The 25,199-nt window shown below is 40.1% G+C and overlaps 1 protein-coding gene across 1 annotated transcript in view; it reads left to right on the top strand.

Moving 5' to 3' along the window:
- Positions 1 to 5,756: 5,756 nt before the first annotated feature.
- The window catches only part of LOC132397876 (retinal guanylyl cyclase 2-like), a 37,750-nt gene continuing 18,307 nt past the window's right edge, over positions 5,757 to 25,199 (top strand). Inside the window, exons 1-9 of the mRNA XM_059976633.1 lie at positions 5,757 to 6,504; positions 9,914 to 10,215; positions 12,753 to 13,107; positions 16,272 to 16,356; positions 18,148 to 18,244; positions 18,382 to 18,525; positions 19,703 to 19,783; positions 22,486 to 22,662; positions 24,970 to 25,126. Coding sequence (XP_059832616.1) covers positions 5,757 to 6,504; positions 9,914 to 10,215; positions 12,753 to 13,107; positions 16,272 to 16,356; positions 18,148 to 18,244; positions 18,382 to 18,525; positions 19,703 to 19,783; positions 22,486 to 22,662; positions 24,970 to 25,126 — 2,146 coding nt within the window. The remainder of the gene's footprint in view (positions 6,505 to 9,913; positions 10,216 to 12,752; positions 13,108 to 16,271; positions 16,357 to 18,147; positions 18,245 to 18,381; positions 18,526 to 19,702; positions 19,784 to 22,485; positions 22,663 to 24,969; positions 25,127 to 25,199) is intronic.

Raw genomic sequence — 25,199 nt, 5'->3', positions numbered from 1 at the left:
ATGGAATACTCCCAAATCATGTGAAAATATGTGCCCACCTCGTTTTTACATTTCCAGCATAAATGATTATCAACAATCCCCATTTTGTAGAGTCTAGTTGGTGTCCAATAATATCTGTGTACTATCTTATACTGAATAAATTTCCCTCTCGCTTCCCTAATATGTCTACCCACATTTGATAAAATATTTGACCACTCATTATCTTCAATATCGCTTCCAAGATCCTTCTGCCATACTGCTTTGAGATTGTTACATGGTTCACACACAGAGTGCTTGAACATTTTATAAAACACTGATGCTTTATGAACTTTCTGTGGTAGTGTGAAGTATTCTGTTGAAGGGTTACTTTGTGGGTCACCATTCTTGAATATGCTACTAATGCAATGTCTTATTTGTAAATACTTCCAGAAATTCCCTTTATCTACAAGTTTATATTTGCTCTGCAAATCCACATATGACATAAAAATCCCATTCTCATAGAGATCACCTACTGTATTTACACTGTTAATCTCCCATTCTTTCCAGTACACCATTCTTTTCCCAATGCATATCAAAGGGTTATTCCAGAGCGAGGAGTATAACTGATTTGAATGTGACATTCTACAAGCTTTATGAATTGTACTCCACACGCTCCTTGAGTGAAATAGTATAGGATTTAGATTAGTCTTGTTTTCCACATGTTGTGAGAGGGTGTTAAGGGGAGAATGTGGTGCAGCCAAGCTCCATTCTATAACTACCCAGTCTAAATCAACATCAGCCCTGTCCCGATGTTCAGCTAACGTCATTTCAAAGGATGATTTATATACCCTGATGTCTGGTAGACTGAGCCCACCCATGTCCCTGGACATATACTTCTTACTCATTTTAATTCTGGGCTTCTTCTTATCCCATAGAAAATCACTAATAATTTTGTTGTATTGCTTGTAGATCAAATCTGAACTATTTAAAGGAAGCATCATAGAAAGATAGTTAAACTGAGGTGCTATGACCATTTTAACTACATTGACTTTACCCCAGTGTGACAGTCTCAGTACCTCCCACTTATCCATAGAACCATAGAACACTACAGCACAGTGCAGGCCCTTCAGCCCTCCATGTTGTCCCGACCCATATAATCCTTAAAAAAAGTACTAAACCCACATTACCCCATAACCCTCTTTTTTTTTCATCCATGTGCCTGTTCAAGAGGCTCTTAAATACCCCTAATGTTTTAGCCTTCACCACCATCCCTGGCAAGTCATTCCAGGCACTCACAACCCTCTGTTACTTACTCCTGATGTCTCCCCTAAACTTCCGTCCCTTAATTTTGTACATATGCCCTCTTGTGTTTGCTATTGATGCCCTTGGAAACAGGTACTGACCATCCACCCTATCTATGCCTCTCATAATCTTGTAGACCTCTATCAGGTCCCCTCTCATTCTTCTATGCTCCAAAGAGAAAAGTCCCAGCTCTGCTAACCTTGCTTCATATGACTTGTTCTCCAAACCAGGCAACATCCTGGTGATTCTCCTCAGCACCCTCTCCATAGCTTCCACATCCTTCCTATATTGAGGTGACCAGAATTGAACACAATACTCTTAAGTGCAGTCTCACCAGAGATTTGTAGAGTTGCAATATGACCTCTCTACTCTTGAACTCAATCCTCCTGTTAATGAAGCCTAACATCCCATAGGCCTTCTTAACTACCCTATCAACCTGAGCAGCGACCTTGAGGGATGTATGGATTTGAACCTCAAGGTCCCTTTGTTTATCCACACTCTTAGGTAACTGACCACTAATCCTGTGCTCAGTCTTCTGGTTTGGCCTTCCAAAATGCATCACCTCACACTTATCGGGATTGAACTCCAACTGCCATTTTTCTGCCCAACTGTACACCCTGTCCATATTATCTTGTAACCTTCGACAACCTGCAGCTCCATCCACAACTCCTCAAATCTTCATGTCATCCGCAAACTTACTCACCCATTCTTCAGCTTCTACATCCAGGTCATTTATAAAAATCACAAATAGCAGGGGTCCCAGGACCGATCCTTGCAGCACTCCGCTAGTCACCGACCTTCAGGCAGAATACTCTCCTTCGACAACTACCCTCTGCTTTCTTCCTGTAAGCCAATTTTTTATCCAAACAGCCAAGGTTCCATTTATCCCCTGCCTCATGACTTTTTGGATGAGTCTCTTGTGAGAGACCTTGTCAAATGCCTTGCTAAAGTCCATGTAGACCACATCCACTGCCCTACCCTCATCAATTTCTTCTGTTACCTCTTCAAAAAACTCAGTCAGGCTCGTGAGGCACGATCTTTCCTTCACAAAGCCATGTTGACTATCCATGAGTAGACTGTACTTCTCCAAATGCTCGTAGATCCTATCCTTAAGAATCTTTTTCAGTAGTTTGCAGACCACTGACGTAAGATTCACTGGTCTATAGTTCCCAGGTTTCTCCCTTTTACCTTTTTTAAACAAGGGAACTACATTTGCCATTCTCCAGTCCTCCGACACTTCCCCTGTAGCCAAAGAGGATTCAAAGATCATAGCTAATGCTCCAACGATCTCTTCTCTCAATTCCCACAACAACCTCGGGTGTATCACATCCTGCCCTGGGGATTTATCAATCTTAATGTTTTTAAGAAGATCCAGCACTTCTTCTTCCGTAATCTCCACATTGTCCAGCACACAGGCCTGCTCTAGTTCGACCTCATCCTGATCAAGATCCTTTTCACCTGTGAATACTGAAGTAAAGTATTCATTTAGGATCTCCCCAACCTCCTCTGCCTCCAGGCACATGTTGCCCTCTTTATCCTTTAGAGGTCCCACCTTCGTTCTCATCATCCTCCTGTTCTTCACATACACATAGAATGCCTGAGGGCGTTCTCCTTAATCCTACATACCAAGGCCTTCTTATGCCCCCTTCAAGCTCTCCTAAGTCCTTTCTTTAGCTCCTTCCTGGCTACCCTATATTTCTCATAAGCCCCTCCTACTTCCTGCTTCTTATATCTAACATATGCTTCCTTTTCCCTCTTGACGAGATTATTTTAATCTGGAAGATTATTTTAAGTTTTGGCATTTTCATTTTGCTGTTTTCTGCCTCTAAACTCTGCAGATCATTTCCTCTGTCTATTAATTTATACAGTGTGTAAGGCATCTTCAATGCACGGTGTTTTACCGATGTCAGTTGGACAGCATAATTGGTGCATCCAGCTGCAAAATATGTGAATAATCTGGCACTTTGATTTTGTACAGATCTTTACATAGATTTAGTTTTGCCATTTCCTTGTTTTGGAGACTATCTTTATAATTTCATCCGTTTTAACCAAATTTAGGTTTACTAATCTAATCGAATGAAAAGAAATTAACAAAGATTGCAAGATAATCATTTGTAGCACCAGAAGACAATGCAATAGTTTGCACTGAGCTTGAATAAATAATTTTGGAGGGTAATCATGTGCAGGAGACAAGTCAAAAAATGTAGAAAAGAGAAAGGTTACGCTTGAATTAGAATTTTAAGAGCCTGAATGGCTAGAAGAGGAACATAAAGAGAAAGAAGAATGGGTCATATTAGTTTTGAGACGTTAAAAAATGAATTGAAAAGGTGTTTCAATTAAAGCTGGGTGCCTATTTCTACTTACATTAAAAAGCTTAGGCATATTTATATAGCCAGGGTGCACAGTACTGCATTTGTCAACATGGAGTGGACAGTGGGCTTGTAAATCCTGTGGGAGGAAAGGATTTTGGGAACAGTGAGGGGTGTGGGACAGATGGCAGAGAAGTGCCAGGTGTGGGGGCTGGTGTGGTTGTAGACACACCCAGCCCTAAGATACCAGGAAAGGTCACTTAATTCCATTGGTTTATCGATCATTACAGAATATCTCTCTGTCTCTGAGCGCTTCCCGCTCTCAACAATGATTCCCTTCTCCCTGCCCCCTTCCCACTCTCAGTCCACAATAGAGACCCATATCAGAATCACATTTATCATGTCTCAGAAAGGCAGTGTCCATTACTAAGGACCTCCAGCACCCAGGACATGCCCTTTTCTCACTGTTACCATCAGGTAGGAGGTACAGAAGCCTGAAGGCACACACTCAGTGATTCAGGTACAGCTTCTTCCCCTCTGCCATCTGATTCCTGAATGGACTTTGAAGCTTTGGACACTACCTCACTTTTTTAATAAACAGCCTTTCTGTTTCTGCACATTTAAAAAAAATCTATTCAATATACATAATTCGTTTACTTGTCAGTCCTGATGAAGGGTCTCGGCCCGAAACGTCGACAGCGCTTCTCCCTATAGATGCTGCCTGGCCTGCTGTGTTCCACCAGCACTTTGTGTGTGTTGTTACTTGTTAATTTATTGTGTTTTATTTTATTTATTATTTCTCTCTCTCTCTCTCTCTCTCTCTCTCTCTCTCTCTCTCTCTGCTAGATTATGTATTGCATTGAACTGCTGCTGCTAAGTTAACAAATTTCACGTCACATGCTGGTGGTAATAAACCTGATTCTGATTCTGGCTCACGTATGTCATAAAACTTGTTTTCTTTTGCAGCAGCAGTACAGTGCAATACATTAAATTGCTGTAGTCTTAGGCTCCCTGGCTATATATATGTGCCTAAGACTTTTTGCACAGTACTGTATAAACCAAAAAGGCAATCACAGTGCCCAAACAAAGATGTTTTCTTCATTATAAATTAGCAAAGATACCACAATGTATTGCCTCCAGTGTGCCTCTCCATCAGTGATTTAGCTGCCTGGATAAGTCATTGATTTGAGCAGAGCGAAGATTTAGTGAGGACATGTCAGGAAGTGTATTTAAGCAATGACATCATAATATCAAAATGTACATTCAAGGGTAAATGAAAATGAATGAAGGTTCACAGAAAGAATGAAATGCCTCAAGTTGGTAGCTTCCAATCTGATGGCATGAACATCTGTTGCGTACTTAATATTTCAGTAATATTTGAATAATCTTATATCTATATTATTTGATTAAGCATTCTTATATGTTTCAGTAATTCATTGCAGGTTATATGTAAAAATAAGTGAATTGCATATGTCATCACGCTACCACATGATATGCACACACCTCGCTTAAAGTAAACATGAATTTAAACCCACATTCCCATGTCTTCCTTTGAATTAGTTTAATGTTTTGTAGTTACACCATCAATTTCTCTAACTTTTAGTAATTTCTCTTCCTTCCTCTTCTCCCTTTTAACTTTCCCCATTCTGGCTCCACTTATACTCCTTTTCTTGTTCTAATCCGCCCATCATCTTCTCTGGTGCCCCTCCTCCTTCCCTTTCTCCCATGGTCCACTGACCTCTCCTATCAGATTTCTTATTCTTTAACGTCTTTCCTTTTACACTTATCAGCTCCCAGCTTCTTATTTTAGTCCCCCCTTCACCTGTCTTCACCTATTATCTGCCAGCTCATACTTCTTCCCCTCCCCCACCTTCTTATCCTGGCTTCCTCCCCCTTTCTCTCCAGTCCTGACGAAGGGTCTTGGCCCAAAATGTGGACTGTTTATTCTTCTCCATAGATGCTGTCCGACCTGCTGAGTTCCTCCAGCACTTTGTGTGTGTTGCTCTAGGTTTCCAGCATCTGCAGAATCTCTTGTGTTTAGAATAAAACCTGTGTCTTTTTTTCTTTTGCAGGACACTGCAAGCATTTCTAAAAGAACTTGGACTAAGTGCAAGTATTTCTGAAAGAGTTTGGACTAAGCTTTGAATGCACCTTCCTACTGGCTGTCTGGACTGCTGGAGGATAACCATGTTTCAGTGTTCCTCCTACTTCTATAGTGTCACGTTGAAGTTATCAAGCCACCCCTTTTGGATTAGCAAAGAAAAGCTCCAACGGTTTGCATCCTATGCTTTACCCCCATTTCAATTTTATTGGACCATTCTGGTTGCACTAACTTTTCCTTGCTCCATGCACTGTTCGACATACAAGGTGGGGGTCATTGGGCCCTGGGCATGTGACCCTATTTTTGCCAAAGCTCTTCCAGATGTTGCTGCTAAATTGGCTGTTGATCAAATCAACAAGGATTCTTCCCTAAGTCTCGGCAACCACTTAGATTACGTGATATTAAATGAAGACTGTCAAACCTCCAAAGCATTAGTTACTTTTGTTAAGTATTCATATATGGCATCTGGATTCATTGGCCCAGTGAATCCAGGCTACTGTGATGCAGCGTCCCTTCTGGGGAAAAACTGGAATAGAATTATATTTTCATGGGCTTGTGTTAATTACGAATTGGATGATGCCATAAATTACCCAACGTTTGTGCGAACCCTGCCATCTCCAGCACAAGTTCTCTTCAAGGTGATGAAATACTTCAGGTGGGCACATGTGGCCATCGTCTCATCAGCTGAAGACATTTGGGTGGATACAGCTGTGAACCTGGCTAGTGCTCTCAGGAAACAAGGCTTGCCTGTGCGAATTGTATTGCCAGTGGCCAAAGAACCGGCAACTATCAGAAAAGCTCTGGAGAAAATTAAATCTCTAGACAAACTTCGCAGTATGTATGAATTTTTGTCTGGAGTTGAACTAATCAGTGCTGGTTTTCAATACGTACTCTACTGATTAGGACAGTGCCGATCCCTAATAGCAAAGGATTGTGCAAATTTACAGCACTGCTCAGTTTTTCAATCTATCTTTTCCTGGTTGTTAGACGAGGTGGCACAGGTTAGCGTAATGCTTTACTGTGTCAGCTATAAGACTGGGGTTCTCTTTCCACAGCTGTCTTTAAAGAGTTTGTATGCTCTCTCCATGATTGCGGGGTTCCGTCCAGGTGCTCCGGATTCCACCCAGGTCCCAAAGACATACAGGTTAGGGTTAGCGGCTGGTGGGCATGGTATGTTGGCGCTGGAAGCATGGTGGCACTTACAGGCTGCCCAGCACAATCCACGCTGATTTGATTTGACGCAAGTGGCGCACTTCACTCTATGTTTCGATGTACGTGTGATAAATAAAGCTAATCTCTCTCCTGGAAGAATGAAACAATTCTTATCTCTTCCATTTTATTGTTCTTCCAAACTCACATTGTAACGTTCAAAGTCTCCTCGGGGGAAATGATAGATGGACAATCAATACAGATCAGCCTGTGTGTGAAACATGCCATCAATTTAATTAATTTAGAGATACAGTGTGGAACAGGCCCTTTTGGCCCTTTGAGCAGTGCCGCCCGCCAACTCCAATTTAACCCTAGCCTAATCACGGGACAAATTGTAATGTACAATTAACCTGCTAACAGGTACATCTTTGGTCTGTGGAAGGACACCGGAGCACCTGGAGGAAACGGGGAAGCCCATGCATTCCACAGGGAGGACGTACAAACTCCTTACAGAGGATGCCGGGATTGAACTCTGAACTCTGATGCCCCAAGCTGTAATAGCATCGCGCTAACCGCTACACTACCGTGACACCCGTATCCTGTACGTAGAATGCACCAGAGCATAGAGGAAGAACTGGACGATTGAGTAAGGTGGAAACCACCTCTTTCACCAGAAAAGGTTAAATAAAAAAATGTAACACCAAATCAAAGAATCATGGAAATCAGCTCAAGTATATATGCTGACAAAAGAAACATCAACCAGTATTATCCTACTCCATAGCTCCGTACTACAGTCCCCAGTTAATTATCATTATTTATTTATTTATCTATGTATGTATTTATTGATTTATCGAGACACACTGCCCAGTAACCCCCGATATAAGCCTAGCCTAATCACCAGACAATTCACAATGACCAATTAACCTACCAACCAAGACTGTGCGAGGAAACCCATGCAGTCACGTGTAGACACGTGTACGAACTCCTTACAGACAGCAGTGGGGAATGAACCTGTGTCACTGATACTACAAAATATTGTTCAAATCACTACTTTACCGCGCCACCCCAATGTGAATATTTACTTTCTATCCTTTCTTTGAAACTAAATCTCAACATTCAAAGTTCAAAGTAAATTTTTATCGAAGTACATACATGTCACCAGAAACTACGCTGAGATTCCTGTTCTTGCAGGCATTCACAGTAGAACAAAGAATAATGAAAAACTACACACAAAGACTGACAATCAATGTGCAAAAGAAGACAAACTATATACAAGCACATAAATACATAAATAAACAAACAAACAAACAATGATAACATAAGTTGTAGAATCGTTGAGAGTGAGTACAAAGGTTATCAGTTCAGTGTCAAGGTGAGTGAAGTTGCCCACGCTGGTTCAAGAGCCTGATGGTTGAAGGGTAACGACAGGTCCTGAACCTGGTGGTGTGGGACCTTCTTCCCAGTGGCAGCCACAAGAAGAGACCATGACCATGATGGAAATCTCCTCTCAGCTTTCAAAGGAAAAAGTGTCCAGACTGACTGAACTTTCCCCAGACCTAAAATTCTCCAGTTGTGGCATCATCTTCATAAAACTTCTCTATACTTCCTCTTGGGAATCACATCCTTCCCATATTGTGGTGAGCGGAACAGTACGCATAACTTCAGCTGATGTTATTTATTTATTTTTAACTAACGGAAACTCCCTAATCTCATACTTGATACTTCAATCAATGAAAGAAAGTTCCCTCTTCGTGTTCTTAAGTTCCAGATCTTGTTAATGCACAATATTATACACAGTGAAATGAAAGTAGAAATGAAAAAGGAAGTGCGAGAGATTCTAATAAGACAGAAAAATAAAATAAAATCAACCACTTAAAAAATTCAGCGATGATTAATCCCAAAGGTCTGTAACGTCATGCCTGTAGAGCTAATTTTTAGTGCTGGCTGATTGTTTGGTAGTAACAACGATTGTGACACTGGCCTATTATAAGGCATCAACAGTTCCTTTGTAATTAAATGAACAAGTCTGATCATTTTCTACCTGAACTAGCCATCACCCAGTTAAGTAGCGATAAAGCTAAAAACCTGTTCTCTTTTCTTCCACTGCTTCCGCTAAACCCTCCTAGAAGCTCTGATTCTTTGTGCATTTTCACAGTATTATATTTAAAAAATCCTCCCAACTTCTGCTTCAATACATTCTATCGCAGACCCCCAATGTACTTGATTTGGTAGCAAGATAGACTACAATGCAATAATTCATGCTTTGAAACATCCCTTTTTTATATTCATTCAAACAACGTGTGCTTCACAGGCTGAGCCTATTCCTGGTTGCCCATGAGAAGGTGGTGGTGCGTGGCCTTCTTCAGTTGCTGAAGTCCTTGAGGCGTGGGTACGCACTGAGGACAGCTTTCCTAATTCTCCTTTCTCAAAAGGAAATTAAACATTTCTATTGCCACTTTTCAACGCATCACTTTAGCACAACCAGTGAAAAGTTTGTGTATTTTAGGAAATTCAGTTACCAGTTTATGGGTGCAAGTAGCATAAGATAATCACATAAACTGTTTTCTAGAAAATTTATTTGAGACATAAATATCATCGAGTTATCGAAGAAACCTTCCCTACTCTTCCATAAATCAGTCCTATGGCATCGTTTGCATCTACCTGAGAAAGCACATTTAATGGAATGCTGGCCACTTAATGGACAACACTGCATTAATACTTTACCAGAGTACTTCCCTAGCAATTTATGTACTCATGTCTCTGAGTCAGAATTAAACTGAAACTGTTTTATTCAAAGCAAAAAGTGATCTAACTAAGCCACGGGTGACAACATATTCTTGATAGCTTTAGAAGTGTTTCTACCCTGGACATTCAGCCTTTACAATACAAAGAAAATTAGATGCAATTGGCTAACTATATCACTCTAATATTGAGAGTGAACCAAGCATTGCATAGAACTGTATAAAATTACCAAACCTGAGCAATAAATATATGGTGTTTGAAAGATAAAATACCTTTTGTGACAATAAAATAAATCACAAATCTTTAACCTATGATAATACCTTCATAATACTATTTTTCTGTGTGTTTTCAGTGATTGTCATGTGCATGCATTCAGTTCTCATTGGAGGCAGGGTTCAGAAACAGATTTTGGAAACTGCCCACGACATGCAGATGACCGATGGCAGTTATATCTTTGTACCATACGATACTCTTCTATACAGCCTCCCATATGAACGGACTCCCTACCCAGTGCTGGTGAACAACTCCAAGCTGCAGAAGGCTTATGACTCAGTGCTGACCATCACGATGGATTCTACAAGAATGTCATTTCATCAGGCATTTCAGGAACGTGTGCAAAAGCAGGAAATTGCAACTCACTTGAACCCTGAACAGGTACCCTTGAATTTGAAGTTTTATACTTCTTCAAATTTTATAGCCATCTCCCCTGTTTTACTGCTGACTGTGAAGTGAGATGTGGGTTTAACTAATCCAGGTGCCTTGCCCAAATGTTTTTTCATGGGTTAGTGGAACCACACATTTCAGAAAATTATTTAATCATTCCTACTCACTCAAAACCCTGAAGTCATTCCTACTTTCTTACTGGTAGTGAAAATTAAATAGTTGGAGGAATACACTTTGCCTCCTGAGTTGAAAATTGAGACATCCTTTAGAACTACATCTGAGATTACTACGCTTCTGGGCTCAAAAACCATAATGTTTCTTTTATTTAGCTGTAAAATCGTATTTCCTTTGTACAGTTGTATCATTCTGTTTGATCATCTGTGACCTGAGTGTTAAAACCAAGAATGCGCAGAGGAGAAGTTACCACATTCTACCACAGTTAAAACATGACATAGCAATTGGTTGGTCAACCCAACATTAACGGTGGGCAAATTAATGGAGAGAAACATCTGAGGGACTATCAAACTTTTCACTTTGAAAGACATGGATTCATTAATGACGCTATAGGTTTGTTACAGGGAAGTAATCTTTGTGGTTTTTGAGAACGAAAGCAGTGCATACAACATGGTCAAATTAGAGGAAAACCTAAATTGGGTTTGAAGAGGTGCCATACTGCATACTGTCCCATCACACCCATGTTGGGTTAGACTGAGTCATTCACAGGAAGCAGAGAGTGCTAATGGGCATTGGTTCAAACAACTGAAAGGTTGTTTGCAGAGGGAGTCCTGCTGGGCTCAGTGCTAGGTCGTCTGCTTTTTGAAGTATTTATCAATGATTTTTCAATGTATTTATTGATGATTCTTTAGTCAGAGTGTGGTGAATCTGTAATATTCATTGCCACAGATGGCTGTGGAGGCCAATTCATTGGGTGTATTGAAAGCAGTGTATTAGTAATAGTTTCAAAGGTTACAGGGACAAGGCAGGAGAATGGGGTTGAGGGGGATTGTAAGTCAACAGTGATGAAATGGGGAGCAGGCTGAGTGATGGGCTGAATGGCCTAATTCTGTTTCTGTTTTATGATCTTATTTGGAATCAGTCCTGAACCATGAAACTTGTTGATGATTAATAAAAATACTTCTGTAGCAGCTGGTGAGGAAGGAATCCAGAAAAAAGGCAAATTAAGTCTAGAGCAAAGCACACAAAATGCTGGAGGAGCTTCTGGAGGAATAAACTCTAATCTAGAGAACCATGTGGTTTTGGAAGCAGAAATATCAAAGAAAAAGCGAACTTGGAGAACAGATGCACGGATCAACAAATAAGATGTACTGCAAATTAATAAGATGTACAGGGTACTTTCTTATATCGGACAAAAGATATGACGTGAGATCAATGAGTACATATAGATCTACTTAGCCATTGCTAGCTTGTTCCTACAGTTCTGCTCACCACAGTCCAAGACGTGTTGCCATCAGGATGTGGTCTAGAGGAACTTTGAAGAAGTTGCTCAGGCTGAAAGCAGTTAACTATGAAGAGTGATTGGCTAAACTGGGTTATTTTCTTCATAATAGAGGTACTAACGGGAGGTTTAATAAAAGTGCATACAATTAGAATGCATGATGAATCAGAAGTTTCCCATAGCAGATAGTAACTGAAAGCACAAATTTAAAGCAAATTGTATTAATTCAAGGCAGTTTTAGGACCACTTACCTGAAAGTACAGTGGGAATAAAAACCCCGAGCATACTTCTTCTCCAGCCCTTTATCTTTCCAATCAAGCTGGCTTTACCTATCACCTTCTAGCTATCTTCCTTCCCCTTCCCTTACCTTTTCATTCTGGTGTCTTTGCCCTTCCTTTCCAGTCCTGCTGAAGGGTCTCAACCCAAAAGGTCGACTGTTCATTCATTTCCATAGCTGCTGCCTGACCTGCTGAGTTCCTCCAGCATTTTGTGTGTGATTCATTCTTAAGAGAGCCTGAGTGCATGTTTTATGTGCAGTAGACTGAGAACTAAGAGATAAGATTAGTCTGAAATTCTGAATAGCTCTTTTTGGACCTATGGCCTTCTTCTACGTTATAAATTCCATCATTCTATATTATATCCTGGCATTAAAAAAAAATCCATGAATTATTTTCAAAGTTCAGAGTTCAAAGAAAATTTATTTTCAAAGTACGTAAATATGTCACTAATATACTGCCTTGAGATTCATTTTCTTGAACACTTTCACAGTAGAGCATAGAAATACAACAGAATTGATGAAACCCTCCACACATACGTACAAAGACTGACATACAGCCAATGTGCAAAAGAAGACAATCTGTGCAAATAGAATAATAAGTAAATTAAAAAGAACTCAGAATATGAGTTATACAATGATGTGTTCAATTCACATTTCTAACCTTTATAAATCCCTGTAGCCACATTCTCAGTTGAAATTGGGAATGCAAACTTATCATCATTTAAATGCATCCCACTACTATTAGTGGATTTGAAAATAGGAAAGTATTTCAAGCAGTTTATTTTTGCTCACCAGGTGTCACCTTTGTTTGGAACAATCTACAATGCAATCTATTTTCTTGCCAAAGCTATGCACAACAATAAAAAGCATGGAGCCTGGATCTCTGGCAGCAACATAGCAAAGTTTTCCAAAAACATCAGGTTTGAAGGCTTTAACCAAAAAATCTGGACCAATGAAAATGGAGAAAGCTTTGCTGATTATGTAATCCTGGACACCGATGGTGAAGGAAATAAACTGCACCGAACTTACCTTGTAGATATGGAAACGGATATACTGCGGTTAACCGGGAAAGTAATTCACTTTCCCAATGGAGTTCTGCCAAAAACAGATGCGGCATGCTGGTTCACCCACGGGAAAATCTGTACAGCAGGTGAGAGGACACGTTCATCTGATTCTTTAATTTCAGTTCAGAATTTCACAAATGTTCTTATACGTACAATATCTTTCAAATTCTAATTCCAAAATTTTCAGAGTTATCAACTCTTTTAAGGAGCAGACTAGAATTATTATGGAAGGCCTTTATTTTTTTGATGGAATGAAAATGATTTTATTTTCGCTGATAGTGTTAAAATTCTGATAGCGATTGAGGTCTCCAAATCTCAGTCTGCACATCTTTGTAACGGTTTCCAAGTGAAGTGGGCTAATGTGATCACATCCCAGCAATGTGCCCCTTTATATGAATGTAATATCCATTAACATTTAGATTATGGTTCTGGACACGCACAAGTGAATGTTAAAACATCAAATAAATTAAGATCTTCCAAAATTTATCTTAAAGTTTGTTCCTTATAGGTTCTATAAAACCATGGGATCATAAGAAATAGGAACAGGAGTAGGTCATTTGGTTCTTCGAACCTGCTGTCATTCAGTATCTCGGCTGAACAAACTTTCCTCAATTCACTCTCTGCCTCTCCTTACATTCTCTAATTCCAGATATGCATCTATCTCAGTATTTTTCTATTCAAAGATTCAGTTGCCACAGCTTTCTAGGGTATCCTTGTCTCAGAAAGGGTGGAGAGGTAGTGTAGTGATTAGTGTAGCACCTTACAGCACCAGCTGTGAGATCAGCATTCAATTCCTGCCGCTGTCTGGAAAGAGTTTCTTCATTCTTTCTGCGACCACCCGGGTTCCTCTGGGTGCTCCAGTTTTCCTGCACATTCCAAGCATGCATGGGATCGTAAGTGTTAATTAAATTGTGGGCATGCTGTTTCGACACCCGTGACATCTGAAGGCTCAATCCTCGGACTGTGTTGGTTGTTAATGCAAACGATGCATTTCACTGTATGTTTCGATGTTTCAATGTACATGTGACAAACAAGGCTAATCCGAAAAACCTCCAAAGACATTCTATGTGACAAGAAATTCTTCCTCATCTGAGTCCTTATCAATGCCTCCAATTCTCACACTGTATCTTCTGATCCTAAACTTTCTCATATCCTCCAGCATTTACATTTTTAAATCTTCTAAGAATTTTATTTGTTTCAAAAGATAGCCTCTCATTCTTCTAAACTCCAGTAGTACAGATCCAACTTATTCAACCTTTCTACATAAGATACTCCCTCCACACCAAGGATTATCATTGTGAACCTTCTCTGAACTGCCTCTAATGACCCTTCCTTAAGTAAGGCAACCAAAACCTAAACAGTACATTAAATATGATCTCACTTGTGCTTATAAATTCATAGTAAGACTGTCTTATCTTGATACATCAGCCTCCTTCAAATAAAAGCCAGCCTTCCATTAGACTTCCTGATTACCTTTAACATCACTGTGTTAGCTTTGTGTTTCATGTTTAGAACTCCCAAATCCACTTGGTCTGCAACCCTCCAGTTAAATAATAATCTGTCTCCTTCCAAGGTCAGCAACTTCACACTTTACATTATTCCATTGTCAATTTTTCATCCACTCACCTAGCCTATGAACAGAACTCTGTAAACTGTTCACATCCTTCATATAGCTAGCCTCCCACCTATTTCTACACACTATGCACTTTTGGTTACAATTCAGAAGAACATAAGAAATAGGGCAGGAATAGGCCAATTTGCCCATCGAGCCTGCTCCGCCATTCAATAAGGCCACAGCAGATCCGGCCATGGACTAACCTCCATCTCCCTACCTTTTCCCCATAGCCCTTAATTCCCCTGCTATGCAAAAATCTATTTAACGATGCCTTAAATGTATTTAGTGAACTATCCTCTACTACTTCCCTATACAGTAGGTTCCACAAATTTACTATTTTCTGAAAAAAAGATCCGCCTCATCTCCATCCTAAACCTACTCCCTGAATCTTGAGGCTTTGTCCCCTAGTTCTAGTTTCACCTATCAATAGAACAACTTCCCTGTCTCTATCTTATCCACCCATTTCATAATTTTATATGTTCCTAAATCTGTTCCCCTTTTGTTCTGCTGAATTCCAGTGACTCAGTCTCTCCTCATAGGCTAACCCTTCAATCTCAGGAACTGGCCTGTCAAACCTCTGCACCATCTCCAAAGCCAGTATATCCTTCCCTAAGTAAGCAGACCAGAAATGCATTCAGTATTCCAAATGCAGCCTCACAAGTACTCCGTGCAGTTGCAGCATAACCTCCTTGCTCTTAAGTCCTGTCCCTCAAACAGTGAAGCCCAACATTCCAAATGCCTCATGATAACTTGTTGCACCTGCAAACCAACCTTTCATGACTCATGCACAAGCACTCCCAAGTCCCTCTGCACAGCAGCATGCTGCAATCTTTCACCATTTAAATGATAATTCCAAACTCTAAGTACTGGTCACTGTGGTGCCGACCAGTTACTGATTAATATCTTGAAAATGTCCCTCTTATAACCCATTATTTCTTTCTGGTCTATTCTCTAACCTCTAGTCATGCTAACATATTATTTTCAGCTCTATGAGCTCTTGCAAAATTTTATGTGACGTGTTGCTTAATTTCTTTTGAAAATCCAAATATTATTTTTGGGGGTTCTCTCCAATCTGTTTTGGCTGACAAAGAACTTGAATACATTTGCTGGGCATGTTTGGGCCTCCATTGCCTCTGTTGCAATATAAGACCTAGTGCATTTCATCAGTGTTTTTGTAGATCTAGGGCTTCCCAAACTTTTTTTATGCCATGGACCAATGCCATTAAGCAAGGGGGTCCGTGGACACCGGATTGGGAACCCCTGCTGTAGATGATTAAACCAAGATGGATTGAAGAGTTAGGAACCAAGCTAATCTCCTGTCAGGGGCTTCTGATCATCCCTGCCTCAAAGTCTGCCTATTTGATGAAGACAAATCTGATAGGGAATAGACAAAGATCACCTTCGCATTGGAATTTTGATTCACACCGCTTATAATGAGTTGAAAAAAAGCTATTTTATCCAATCACAGGTTAGAAATAATGTTTTAAACCATCCACTTGTAGGATAATGGAAAAGATTATGTTAAAGTAAATCTCCATATATTTCTAGTATTCATCACCAGAAAACTTTTGTACTGTATCGCTTTAATTTTATTGTTATATCATTTGATTTACATTTCCATATTTTTGTTTTCAGGTATTGATCCTTTCTTTGCTGTCACGGTGCCACTGTTGATTATGTTTGCCTTGCTCTTTGGTGCAGGTCTTGTTTGTTTAATAAGGTACAGTCATTATCCTTAATATGAAAGTTTAATGAAATTTATGGTCCACTGGTTAAAAATTATTCACTCGTCCACACTCAAATGTGCTGTTGCCATCATATGATTAACAAGATTGAGAGATTTGAACCCTACCTGTCAGGCAGAAACTTGTTAAAGTTAGGACATCGAATATTTAGAGCACAGTACAGGCCCGTTCAGACCACGATGTTGTGCCACCATTTTAACCTACTCTAAGATCAATCTAACCTTTCCTTCCTACATGACTCTCTTTTTATCATCCATCTAAGAGTTTCTTAATTGTCCCTAATGTATCTGCCTCTAACATCACCTCTGGCAGGGCATTCCATACACTCACCACTTTTAGTGTGTAATAAAAACTTTCTTCTGACATCTCACCTGTATTTTCCTCCAATAACCTTAAAATTAAGCCCCTTCATATTTGTCAATATTAGTCAATTATTTCAGCCCTATCAACTGCCAATCCTTTCTCACAGACATGCTATCTACCTGTACACCAGCTGCCCCAACATTCTGGTCCCCAGAATGAGTCATGGAGTTCCCATTTAAGTGGGCTGTAGTCTGTGTCGATCCCAATATTAATCTGCAGGCGTGAGGAACAGGATGGATCTTTGTAAGTTTATTTGAATGTGTGTCTTTTTGAGCCACGGGACTCAGCTGCTGCAGCATTGCATCGGAATTAACGTCCCACGTGAAGGGCTGTCTGCTTATTTGGCTCAGTCTGGGCCAGATTGTACAGCAGACACAGGACATAGTCCAAACATCCAACTCAAACTCCAAATCAGCGCCAGCTTTATCCGAATGTAGAGTGCTGCTCCAACAGCACTCCTTGAAAATGGGCTTTATAACCTCACCCTTTGCAATGCTGTGCCAACTCTAAAACACGTCCTGACTTCTCTATTCTAATATCTTATGTCCTTACGTAGAATAACCAACCATAAACCAGTGATGTTGAAAATGCAACAGAATGAAACCAATAATGAAATACAACAATTTTAATGAAATGAAAAAGCAGTCACAAGCTTGGAATTAACAATGAAACATAATAGAAACATGTAAAATATGTAGAGTTATGACTAAGCATTGGTTTTAATGGTGATTGAGAAATAAGTACTGGGCAAGTTGCCAGGACACAGCTCTTTGTTGAAAAAGACCATCGGAATATTCGAATGTACTTGCGAGCACAGTCCAGACCTTGGTCCAACATTCAAATGACAGCACCTCTGATTGTGTAGCACTGTATCTGCTCTGTGCCAAAATACCAGCCTGAATCGTGTTCCTGTGTCTCTGGATTGGAACTTGATCCAGCAAAATATTGACACAGAGGCAATGTGAGCAAAGCTGGCACCATCAGGGCAGGTTACAACAAAAAGCAGAACGCTGGAAGAGCTATGTGTGTGTAGCAGCATTTATGGAGGCAAAAAGCTTCATTTGATGTTGCAGGTCAGGATGCTGATTAGGTCTGAGAGGAAATAGGAAAGATAACCAGTTTATAGCAGTATGAAACAGTAGGATAGATGCTACTATACAGAAGCACTCACTTACACCACAGATCCTGCCTGCCCTGCTCAATTCTTCCAGCATTCTGGTTTTTTCTCTATTATTCCAGGTACTGGAATCTTCAGTCTATTTTGTCTTCAGTTTACAACAAGGTTGTGTACAATTAAAAATGACACAGGGTGGAGGCGTCAGAGCTGAAGGGTATGACTGTTTTGCTGGCTGTAACTTTACACTCATTTTTGGTCTGATTTCTGTTTTCCTTTGCATTTGCAGGCGGCGAATAATTCAAATAAAATTAATGAAAGGACCTGATAAGATTCTGCTGACACTTGATGACGTGACGTTTATAAATCCACAGTTCAGCAAAAAGGTTTGTGGTTGGACTGCCAATCAGTTCGATTACTGATTATATTTCTTTATATTATAGCTTACCAATTTGTAAATTATATTTTGAATATAATCACTATCCTCCCTGATCATCCACTCTGCCTCATGCTTCATTTTAAGAAAATCAGCACTGAGGACAGTCAACTTAGCGAAGGAGCACAAAGTTGTTATGAGTCAAGGAGCAGAAAATCTCCCATACGATCTTACTCAATCAGAAGCCTGACACCTGCCACCTATGAAAACTCAAGTGTTGCAGTTTATGAGGTAACCTGTATATGATCTGCACTTGTGTGGCATTCTAGTTATAATATACACAGTTCTAATACTCTAATATAAAAATAACTGATACCTTCAAAATTGCTATTGAACCTCCATTTCCACAAAATTTCTACAAGAAACTTTTACCTATGCATCTGCATTCATTATTGACTTGGCTATTGAATTGATGTTGGCTCAGCTTGTTTGTTTTATTTTCTCTCCCTTTTTTTAACCTCTGACCAGCTTGGCACGTCCTCCTGCCCTGTGTTTCACAACTCCTACGTTCTTTTGTCTACATTCACTCTTTCTAACTGTTCCCATTCATTCCTTTGCGAGATAATCTTGTTTACAGTTTACCCCCATGGTCAACTGAGCTTTATCCTCTCAGAGGCATTCCTTCTCCCCCACTCTCGCTGTAATGTAACAAACTTCTTTGATAAACATGGAAACTTGTGCAGGGACTGGAAATCCAGAGCAGCACACACAAAATGCTGGAGGAACTCTGCAGGTCAGGCAGTATCTACGGAAATGAATAAGCAGCCGATGTTTCAGGCTGAGACCCTGCTGCAGAACTTCAGTTCCTTACAGTTCTGACAAAGGGACTTTGACTTGAAACGTTACTTCTTTTTCTGGTTTCATACTGTCTAGCTGAGTATCTCCAACATTTTCTGATTTTATTCTGATTATTGAGACTGTGGCCCCATCTCAGGGAGGCACAGGGAGGAATGCTTTAGGCAGCACTGTTTCAGGACTAGAAGGAGGAGTGTGCACAGCTATACATTGTACCATTAATCTAGAGCAGCAAACGTACACACATAACATTAGTGTCCACTGAAGAGGAGTTGCTGATGAAATTACTTAGCTTTGTAAATGTCAACATGTAAAAGCCATTATGTTCATAATGTGAAAGGTAACAGGAGCTAAACAGTTTTACGTTCCTAAGAAAAATACATCAAGTGAGAATTCGCAGGTACATAAATGCAGAAATCTGCCAAGATCTGTCAGATGTGCCAACATGAAAACAGCATATGTCGGGCATCACATTACAAGTAAATGGACATGAAAGGTTTTCTCAATTGTAATATCATTTAGCGTATCCTTTTTGCTGAGTAAAATTGTTCTAAATACGCCCACCCTGAATGGGAAAGCATGCATCCTAATCCAGGTGGTTTAATCTTTCCAGGGTGACTGGGTTTGGCTGAAAAAGTTCCCTTGCGAAGAATTTGGTGATATAAAACCAAGCACAAAAGCTGTGTTTGAAATGGTAAGTTTAAAACCTGAAGTTACTTTAAGTTGTGTTGTTATTTGCAAAGTCAAATCTCAAATTTATTACCAACTTACATATGCAGTATGTCACCCTATCTTACCTTGAGATTCATTTACTTCCAGGCATTTACAGGAAAATAAAGAAATACGATACAATTAAGAAAATCTATACACAAACAAAAACTGTCAATAGATGTGCAAAAGAAAACAAATTGAGCCAATAAATCGACAGATAATTAGATAAATATATAAATCTGAGAGCATTAGCTTGTTAGATAATTAGATAAATATATAATTCTGAGAACATTAGCTTGTTAGTTCTTTGATAGTCCTTTACATTGCACTATTCTGCAAAACCTGTTAATCTACAGTACATTTTCATTCTAATCATTGACATAAATCATAAACAACAGCATCAATCCTATAGACCACCACTGGACACAGACCTCTAGCCAGAATAACAATCTTCCACCCCTATTCTTTGTCTTCCATGAGCAAGCCAGTTCAAAACCAAATTTGCAATTCATCCCAGATACCATGCATCTTTATTTTCTGAATCAACCTACCATAAGAAACCTTATTTAATGCCTTGCTAAAGTCCACGTAGTTGCCATCTACTGCCTTACTCGCATCAAGCTCCTTTCAAGTTCAAGCTCATTGTCATTCAACAGTACACATTGTGGAATGAGCTTCCTGTAGAAGTAGTAGAGGCCAGTTCAGTTGTGTCATTTAAGGTGAAATTGGATAGGTATATGGACAGGAAAGGAGTGGAGGGTTATGGGCTGAGTGCGGGTAGGTGGGACTAGGTGAGATTAAGAGTTCAGCACGGACTAGGAGGGCCGAGATGGCCTGTTTCCGTGCTGTGATTGTTATATGGTTATATGGTTTATATAGAAGTAGTAGAGGCCAGTTCAGTTTGATTGTTATATGGTTATATATAGTTATATGTATATCGTCAGACGAAACAAAGTTCCTCCAGACCAAGGTACACAACACAGTACATGTATCTCACAGACATAATACAAGAAGTAATATTACCACAAAATAAACTAACAACTAATAAGGAGCACTTACGGCAGTATAATTCTACTGGAGCTTCATATGTGAGGAGACCTGGGTGGTGATAGGGAGATCAGTGGTCTGATAGCCTAGGGGAAGAAGCTGTTTTTGTCCTAATGCAATGGTACCTTCTGCCTGATGGTAGAGGATCAGAGGGATTTGTTAGGTTACTTCTATTTAAACGTACCGTAGGTTAACAGTGAAGAATCATATTCTGGAAGAATTAGAGAACTTTTATTTACAGTAATAAACAAAGACGCCTTAACCCAGCCACATGCTGGAACATTCCCGCGCATGCTCAGTGCTCTGTCCAATCATGTACTGGCACATCATTGCAAGTGATATCACCACAAGATTGTTTATTTATTTTCTCTAGTGACACAGTTCAGAGGAGGCCCATCTAGCCATTCGGGCCACGCCTCCCCACAAACCCACAACCCTGATTCACCCTAACCTAATTATAGGACAATTTAAAATGACCAGTATGCCTTGGGACAGTGGGAGGGAACCAGAGCACATAGAGAAAGCCTGTGCATCCCATGGGGAGGATTACAGAGACTCCTTTGAAACTGAACTCCAAACTCTGGAATGCCCTGAGCTGTAATAGCGTCATGCTAACCGCTACACTACCGTGGTGTTGGATGGATGGGAGGGATCTTTTACAATGCTTAAAAACCCAATCAAGTTTACAAGGCAGGAGCTGCCTCACGGAAAGTCATGCTGACTGTCCCTAAGCAGGACATGCATTTCGGGCAAATCCTATCCCTCCGTTTTCTCTCCAGTAGCACTGAGGTGAGGCTCACTGGTATATGGTTACCCGGATTATCCCTTTTGCCCTTCTTAATCACCTGCTTGGGCACTTTCCTGCCAAGGGCAACAAGGGGCCTGTCTGAGTATAGCTTCCTCACTCTCAAGTATGTTTTCTTTCTCTTCCTGACTAAATTTAGGAGTCCTGTTATTGAAAAATATTTGGCATACTTTATTTTTGTTTAAATAGAAATGAAACCTCATTCATAGCGGGACAATTTATGTCACTCGATCAAGAGGTTCTAAATGACAGGCTTGACAAATGTTTTCAGGAAGATAGCTGAGAACTCATTATGATATCTTAACTAAATTACTTGACTAAAATTAATAGCAAAGCTAAGCAGACAACATTCATTGCAATCAACAAATAAACTTTCACCTATATGACATACCTGTCCAGCAATTTCGAGAACTGATAATTCCCCACCTTGATTCAGCTCACTGATGTGGAAGTGAGATCCATCCATACAATGAAGAAAGAGAACACGAAAGTCAGCTGATGAGACCACTGTACAGTAGAAGATCCTTAGAAAGTGCTGTTAATAGCAGTGTTACATTTCAATCTGTTGGCAGTTGATTGGCAGATCAGGAATAAGGTTTCAATAAGCAGAGCCAATAACGATTGACTAAAGAATATGCTTATTTCTCTTTTTTTGTGGTGGAACTACAGTTTCCATGAGCCACAGCGATAATTCACATCGATCCAGCCAACATTCTCATTTGGCAAGTTTATGTTTAACAGCATACACTGGAAAGACTATTTCATCTTAATTTTATTTCTTGTAATTTATCTTTGCCGTTGTTATACTGACAGAGAGATTTTTATTGCCATAGATGAAAGACTTACGACATGAAAACATAAACCTTTTCCTTGGCTTCTTCCATGACTGTGGGCTGCTTGCTATCGTGACCGAGTTTGGCACTCGTGGGAGCCTGCTTGACCTACTGAGAAACGAAGATGTCAAATTGGACTGGATGTTCAAATCGTCACTCCTGCTGGATCTGATCAAGGTGGATGATAAATGAATAGTCCCTTTCTTCTTGGTGTAGAGAGGATACCGAGCCAATAACAACAGCAGGACTTTGAAAGAGATTTAGAGTCAATAAAATATTGTAATGTAAGAAGTATTGTTACCAATTTGCATACAGCAAGCTCCCCACAAACTAATTTATACATTATAATAACAAGATAAACTATTTTTTGTAATATTGACTGATGGAGAAATAAGTGTTAGATTAAATTAGATACAAGAGAAAATCTTCAGATGTTGGAAATCCAAGCAACACGCACAAATTATGCTGGAGGAACTCAGCAGACCAGGCAGCATCTATGGAGAAAAGTACAGTCGATGTTTTGGGCCGAGTCCCTTCAGCAGGACTGGAGAAAAAAAAGATGAGGAGTAGATTTAAAAGGAGGGGGAGAGGAGAGAGAAACATAAGGTGATAGGTGAAATCTGGAGGAGGAGGAATGAAGTAAAGAGCTGGGAAGTTGGTTAGTGAAAGAAATAAAGGGCTGGAGAAGGGGGAGCATGAAAGGCCACAAGCGAAAAAGGTGGAGAAGCACCAGAGGGAGGCTATGGGCAGGCAAGGATTTCAGGTGAGAGAGGGAAAAGGGATGGGGACAGGTGAAGGAGAGGGTGGGGGTTTACCGGAAGTTGGAGAAATCGATGTTCATACCATCGGGTTGGAGCTACCCAGACGGAATATAAGGGGTTGTTTCTCCAACCTGAGTGTGGCGTCATCATGACAGTAGAGGAGGCCATAGATGGACATATCGGAATGAGGATGGGAAGTGGAATTAAAATGTATGGCCACAGGGAGATCCCACTTCTGGTGTTCACCAAGCAACTTCCCATCTCTTTACCTCATCCCTCCCCATCCCGGTTTCACCTATCACGTTGTGTTTCTCTCTCCCCTACCCCCACCTTTTACATCTACTCCTCATCATTTTTTTTTCTCCAATCCTGCCAAAGGGTCTCAGCCCAAAATGTCAACTATACTTTTTTCCATAAATTCTGCCTGGCCTGCTGACTTCCTCCTGCATATTTTGTGTGTGTTGCTTAGATTAAATTGGATTAGCTTTATACAAGGACGTCCCTTTAGAACAGAGATGAGGACAAATTTCTTTTGCCAGAGGGTGGTGAATATGTAAAATTAATTGCCCCAGACAACTGTGGAGGCCAAATTGTTGGGTATATTTAAAGTGGAGATTGATAAGTTCCTGATTAGTCAGGGTGTCGAAGGTTACAGGGAGAAGGCAGGTGAATGGGGTTCAGAGGGAAAATAAACCAGTCATAATGGAATGGCAAAGCGGACTCATTGGATGAGATTGTCTAATTCTGCTCATACATCTTATGGTCTTCTGGTCTAAATGCTTTATTGTGGTCAATGGCCAACACAGCCTGAAGGTGTGCTAAATGTTGCCATGCGTCAACATAGTATGTCCTCAACTTACTAACACTAACCCATGTCTTTTAAAATTTGGAAGAAAACTGGGGCATGCATAGGAAAATGATATGGTCGCAGGGAGATCATACAAACTCCTTTCTATGGTGGTGGACATTGAACCCCGATCTCCCGATCACTGGTGCTGTAAAGTGTTGTGCTAACTGCTATGCTGTAGTGCCACACTAAATGAACACTAAAAGTGAAAATTACTCATGGAAAGTGATAATTCTTACTTTGTCCAAGAGTATTATGACATTACCACATATGAAAACCATAATAATTCATGAATTCTGTTTGAAATTTCCCAATGTCCTCCTTCGATTTTACACGGTCAGAAATCTACCACACAACTTCAATATAAACTGAACAAATGTGAGATGTGTAGGTTGGGACTTTAAAATATCCTTTCTGTTTTGAGGTGAGTGGGCTGTCAGCCATATTAGTTAAAATGAAAGTTGTGGAAGAGGTTGAATAGTCAGCCTGAACTAGACTTGAGGGAAGAGGGAAGCGGAGTTGGGACTAATAGTAGAGGTGGGCTCAGAGAGGTCACGAGAGGGGATAGGAGACAAACTAGATATCAGTGCAAGTTAGTATTTGTGGTTTGTAAAACTGACTTTATATACACAATACAAATTAGTACCAAAACAAAGTTTTCGGAAGTTGAATGTGTTGGGCAATGCCATCACATTCAGGTACAGTTCAACATAACAACCATTGCCCACCAAACGAACTTAACAAAGCACTCATTTGTATGATGCCATGCACTCTGCAACACAACTTGCTGAGGAGCAAGAAGTTTTTAATTCTTACTCAGTTTGCAAATTGTTTAAACTTCCAGTTAAACAGTGTTATAATTTTTTCATACCATAGGGAATGAGGTACTTGCACCATCGAGATTACATACATGGAAACTTAAAGTCACGCAACTGTGTAGTGGATGGCCGCTTTGTGCTCAAAGTGACAGACTATGGCTATGTTGAGGTGGCAATAGCCCAGAACATTTCATTGATGGAGCCTCCAGCAGAAGGTAAAGCAAGCAAAATTTTTTCACAGTGTGCTTCCCAGTTTTTCACCTTGGTACAGATTTATGTAAGCTTTCC

Source organism: Hypanus sabinus, chromosome 8, assembly GCF_030144855.1.
Source record: "Hypanus sabinus isolate sHypSab1 chromosome 8, sHypSab1.hap1, whole genome shotgun sequence".
Classification (NCBI taxonomy): Eukaryota; Metazoa; Chordata; class Chondrichthyes; order Myliobatiformes; family Dasyatidae; genus Hypanus; species Hypanus sabinus.
The sequence above is the reverse complement of the archived record's forward strand: the minus strand, read 5'-3'. Positions and strand labels throughout refer to the sequence as shown.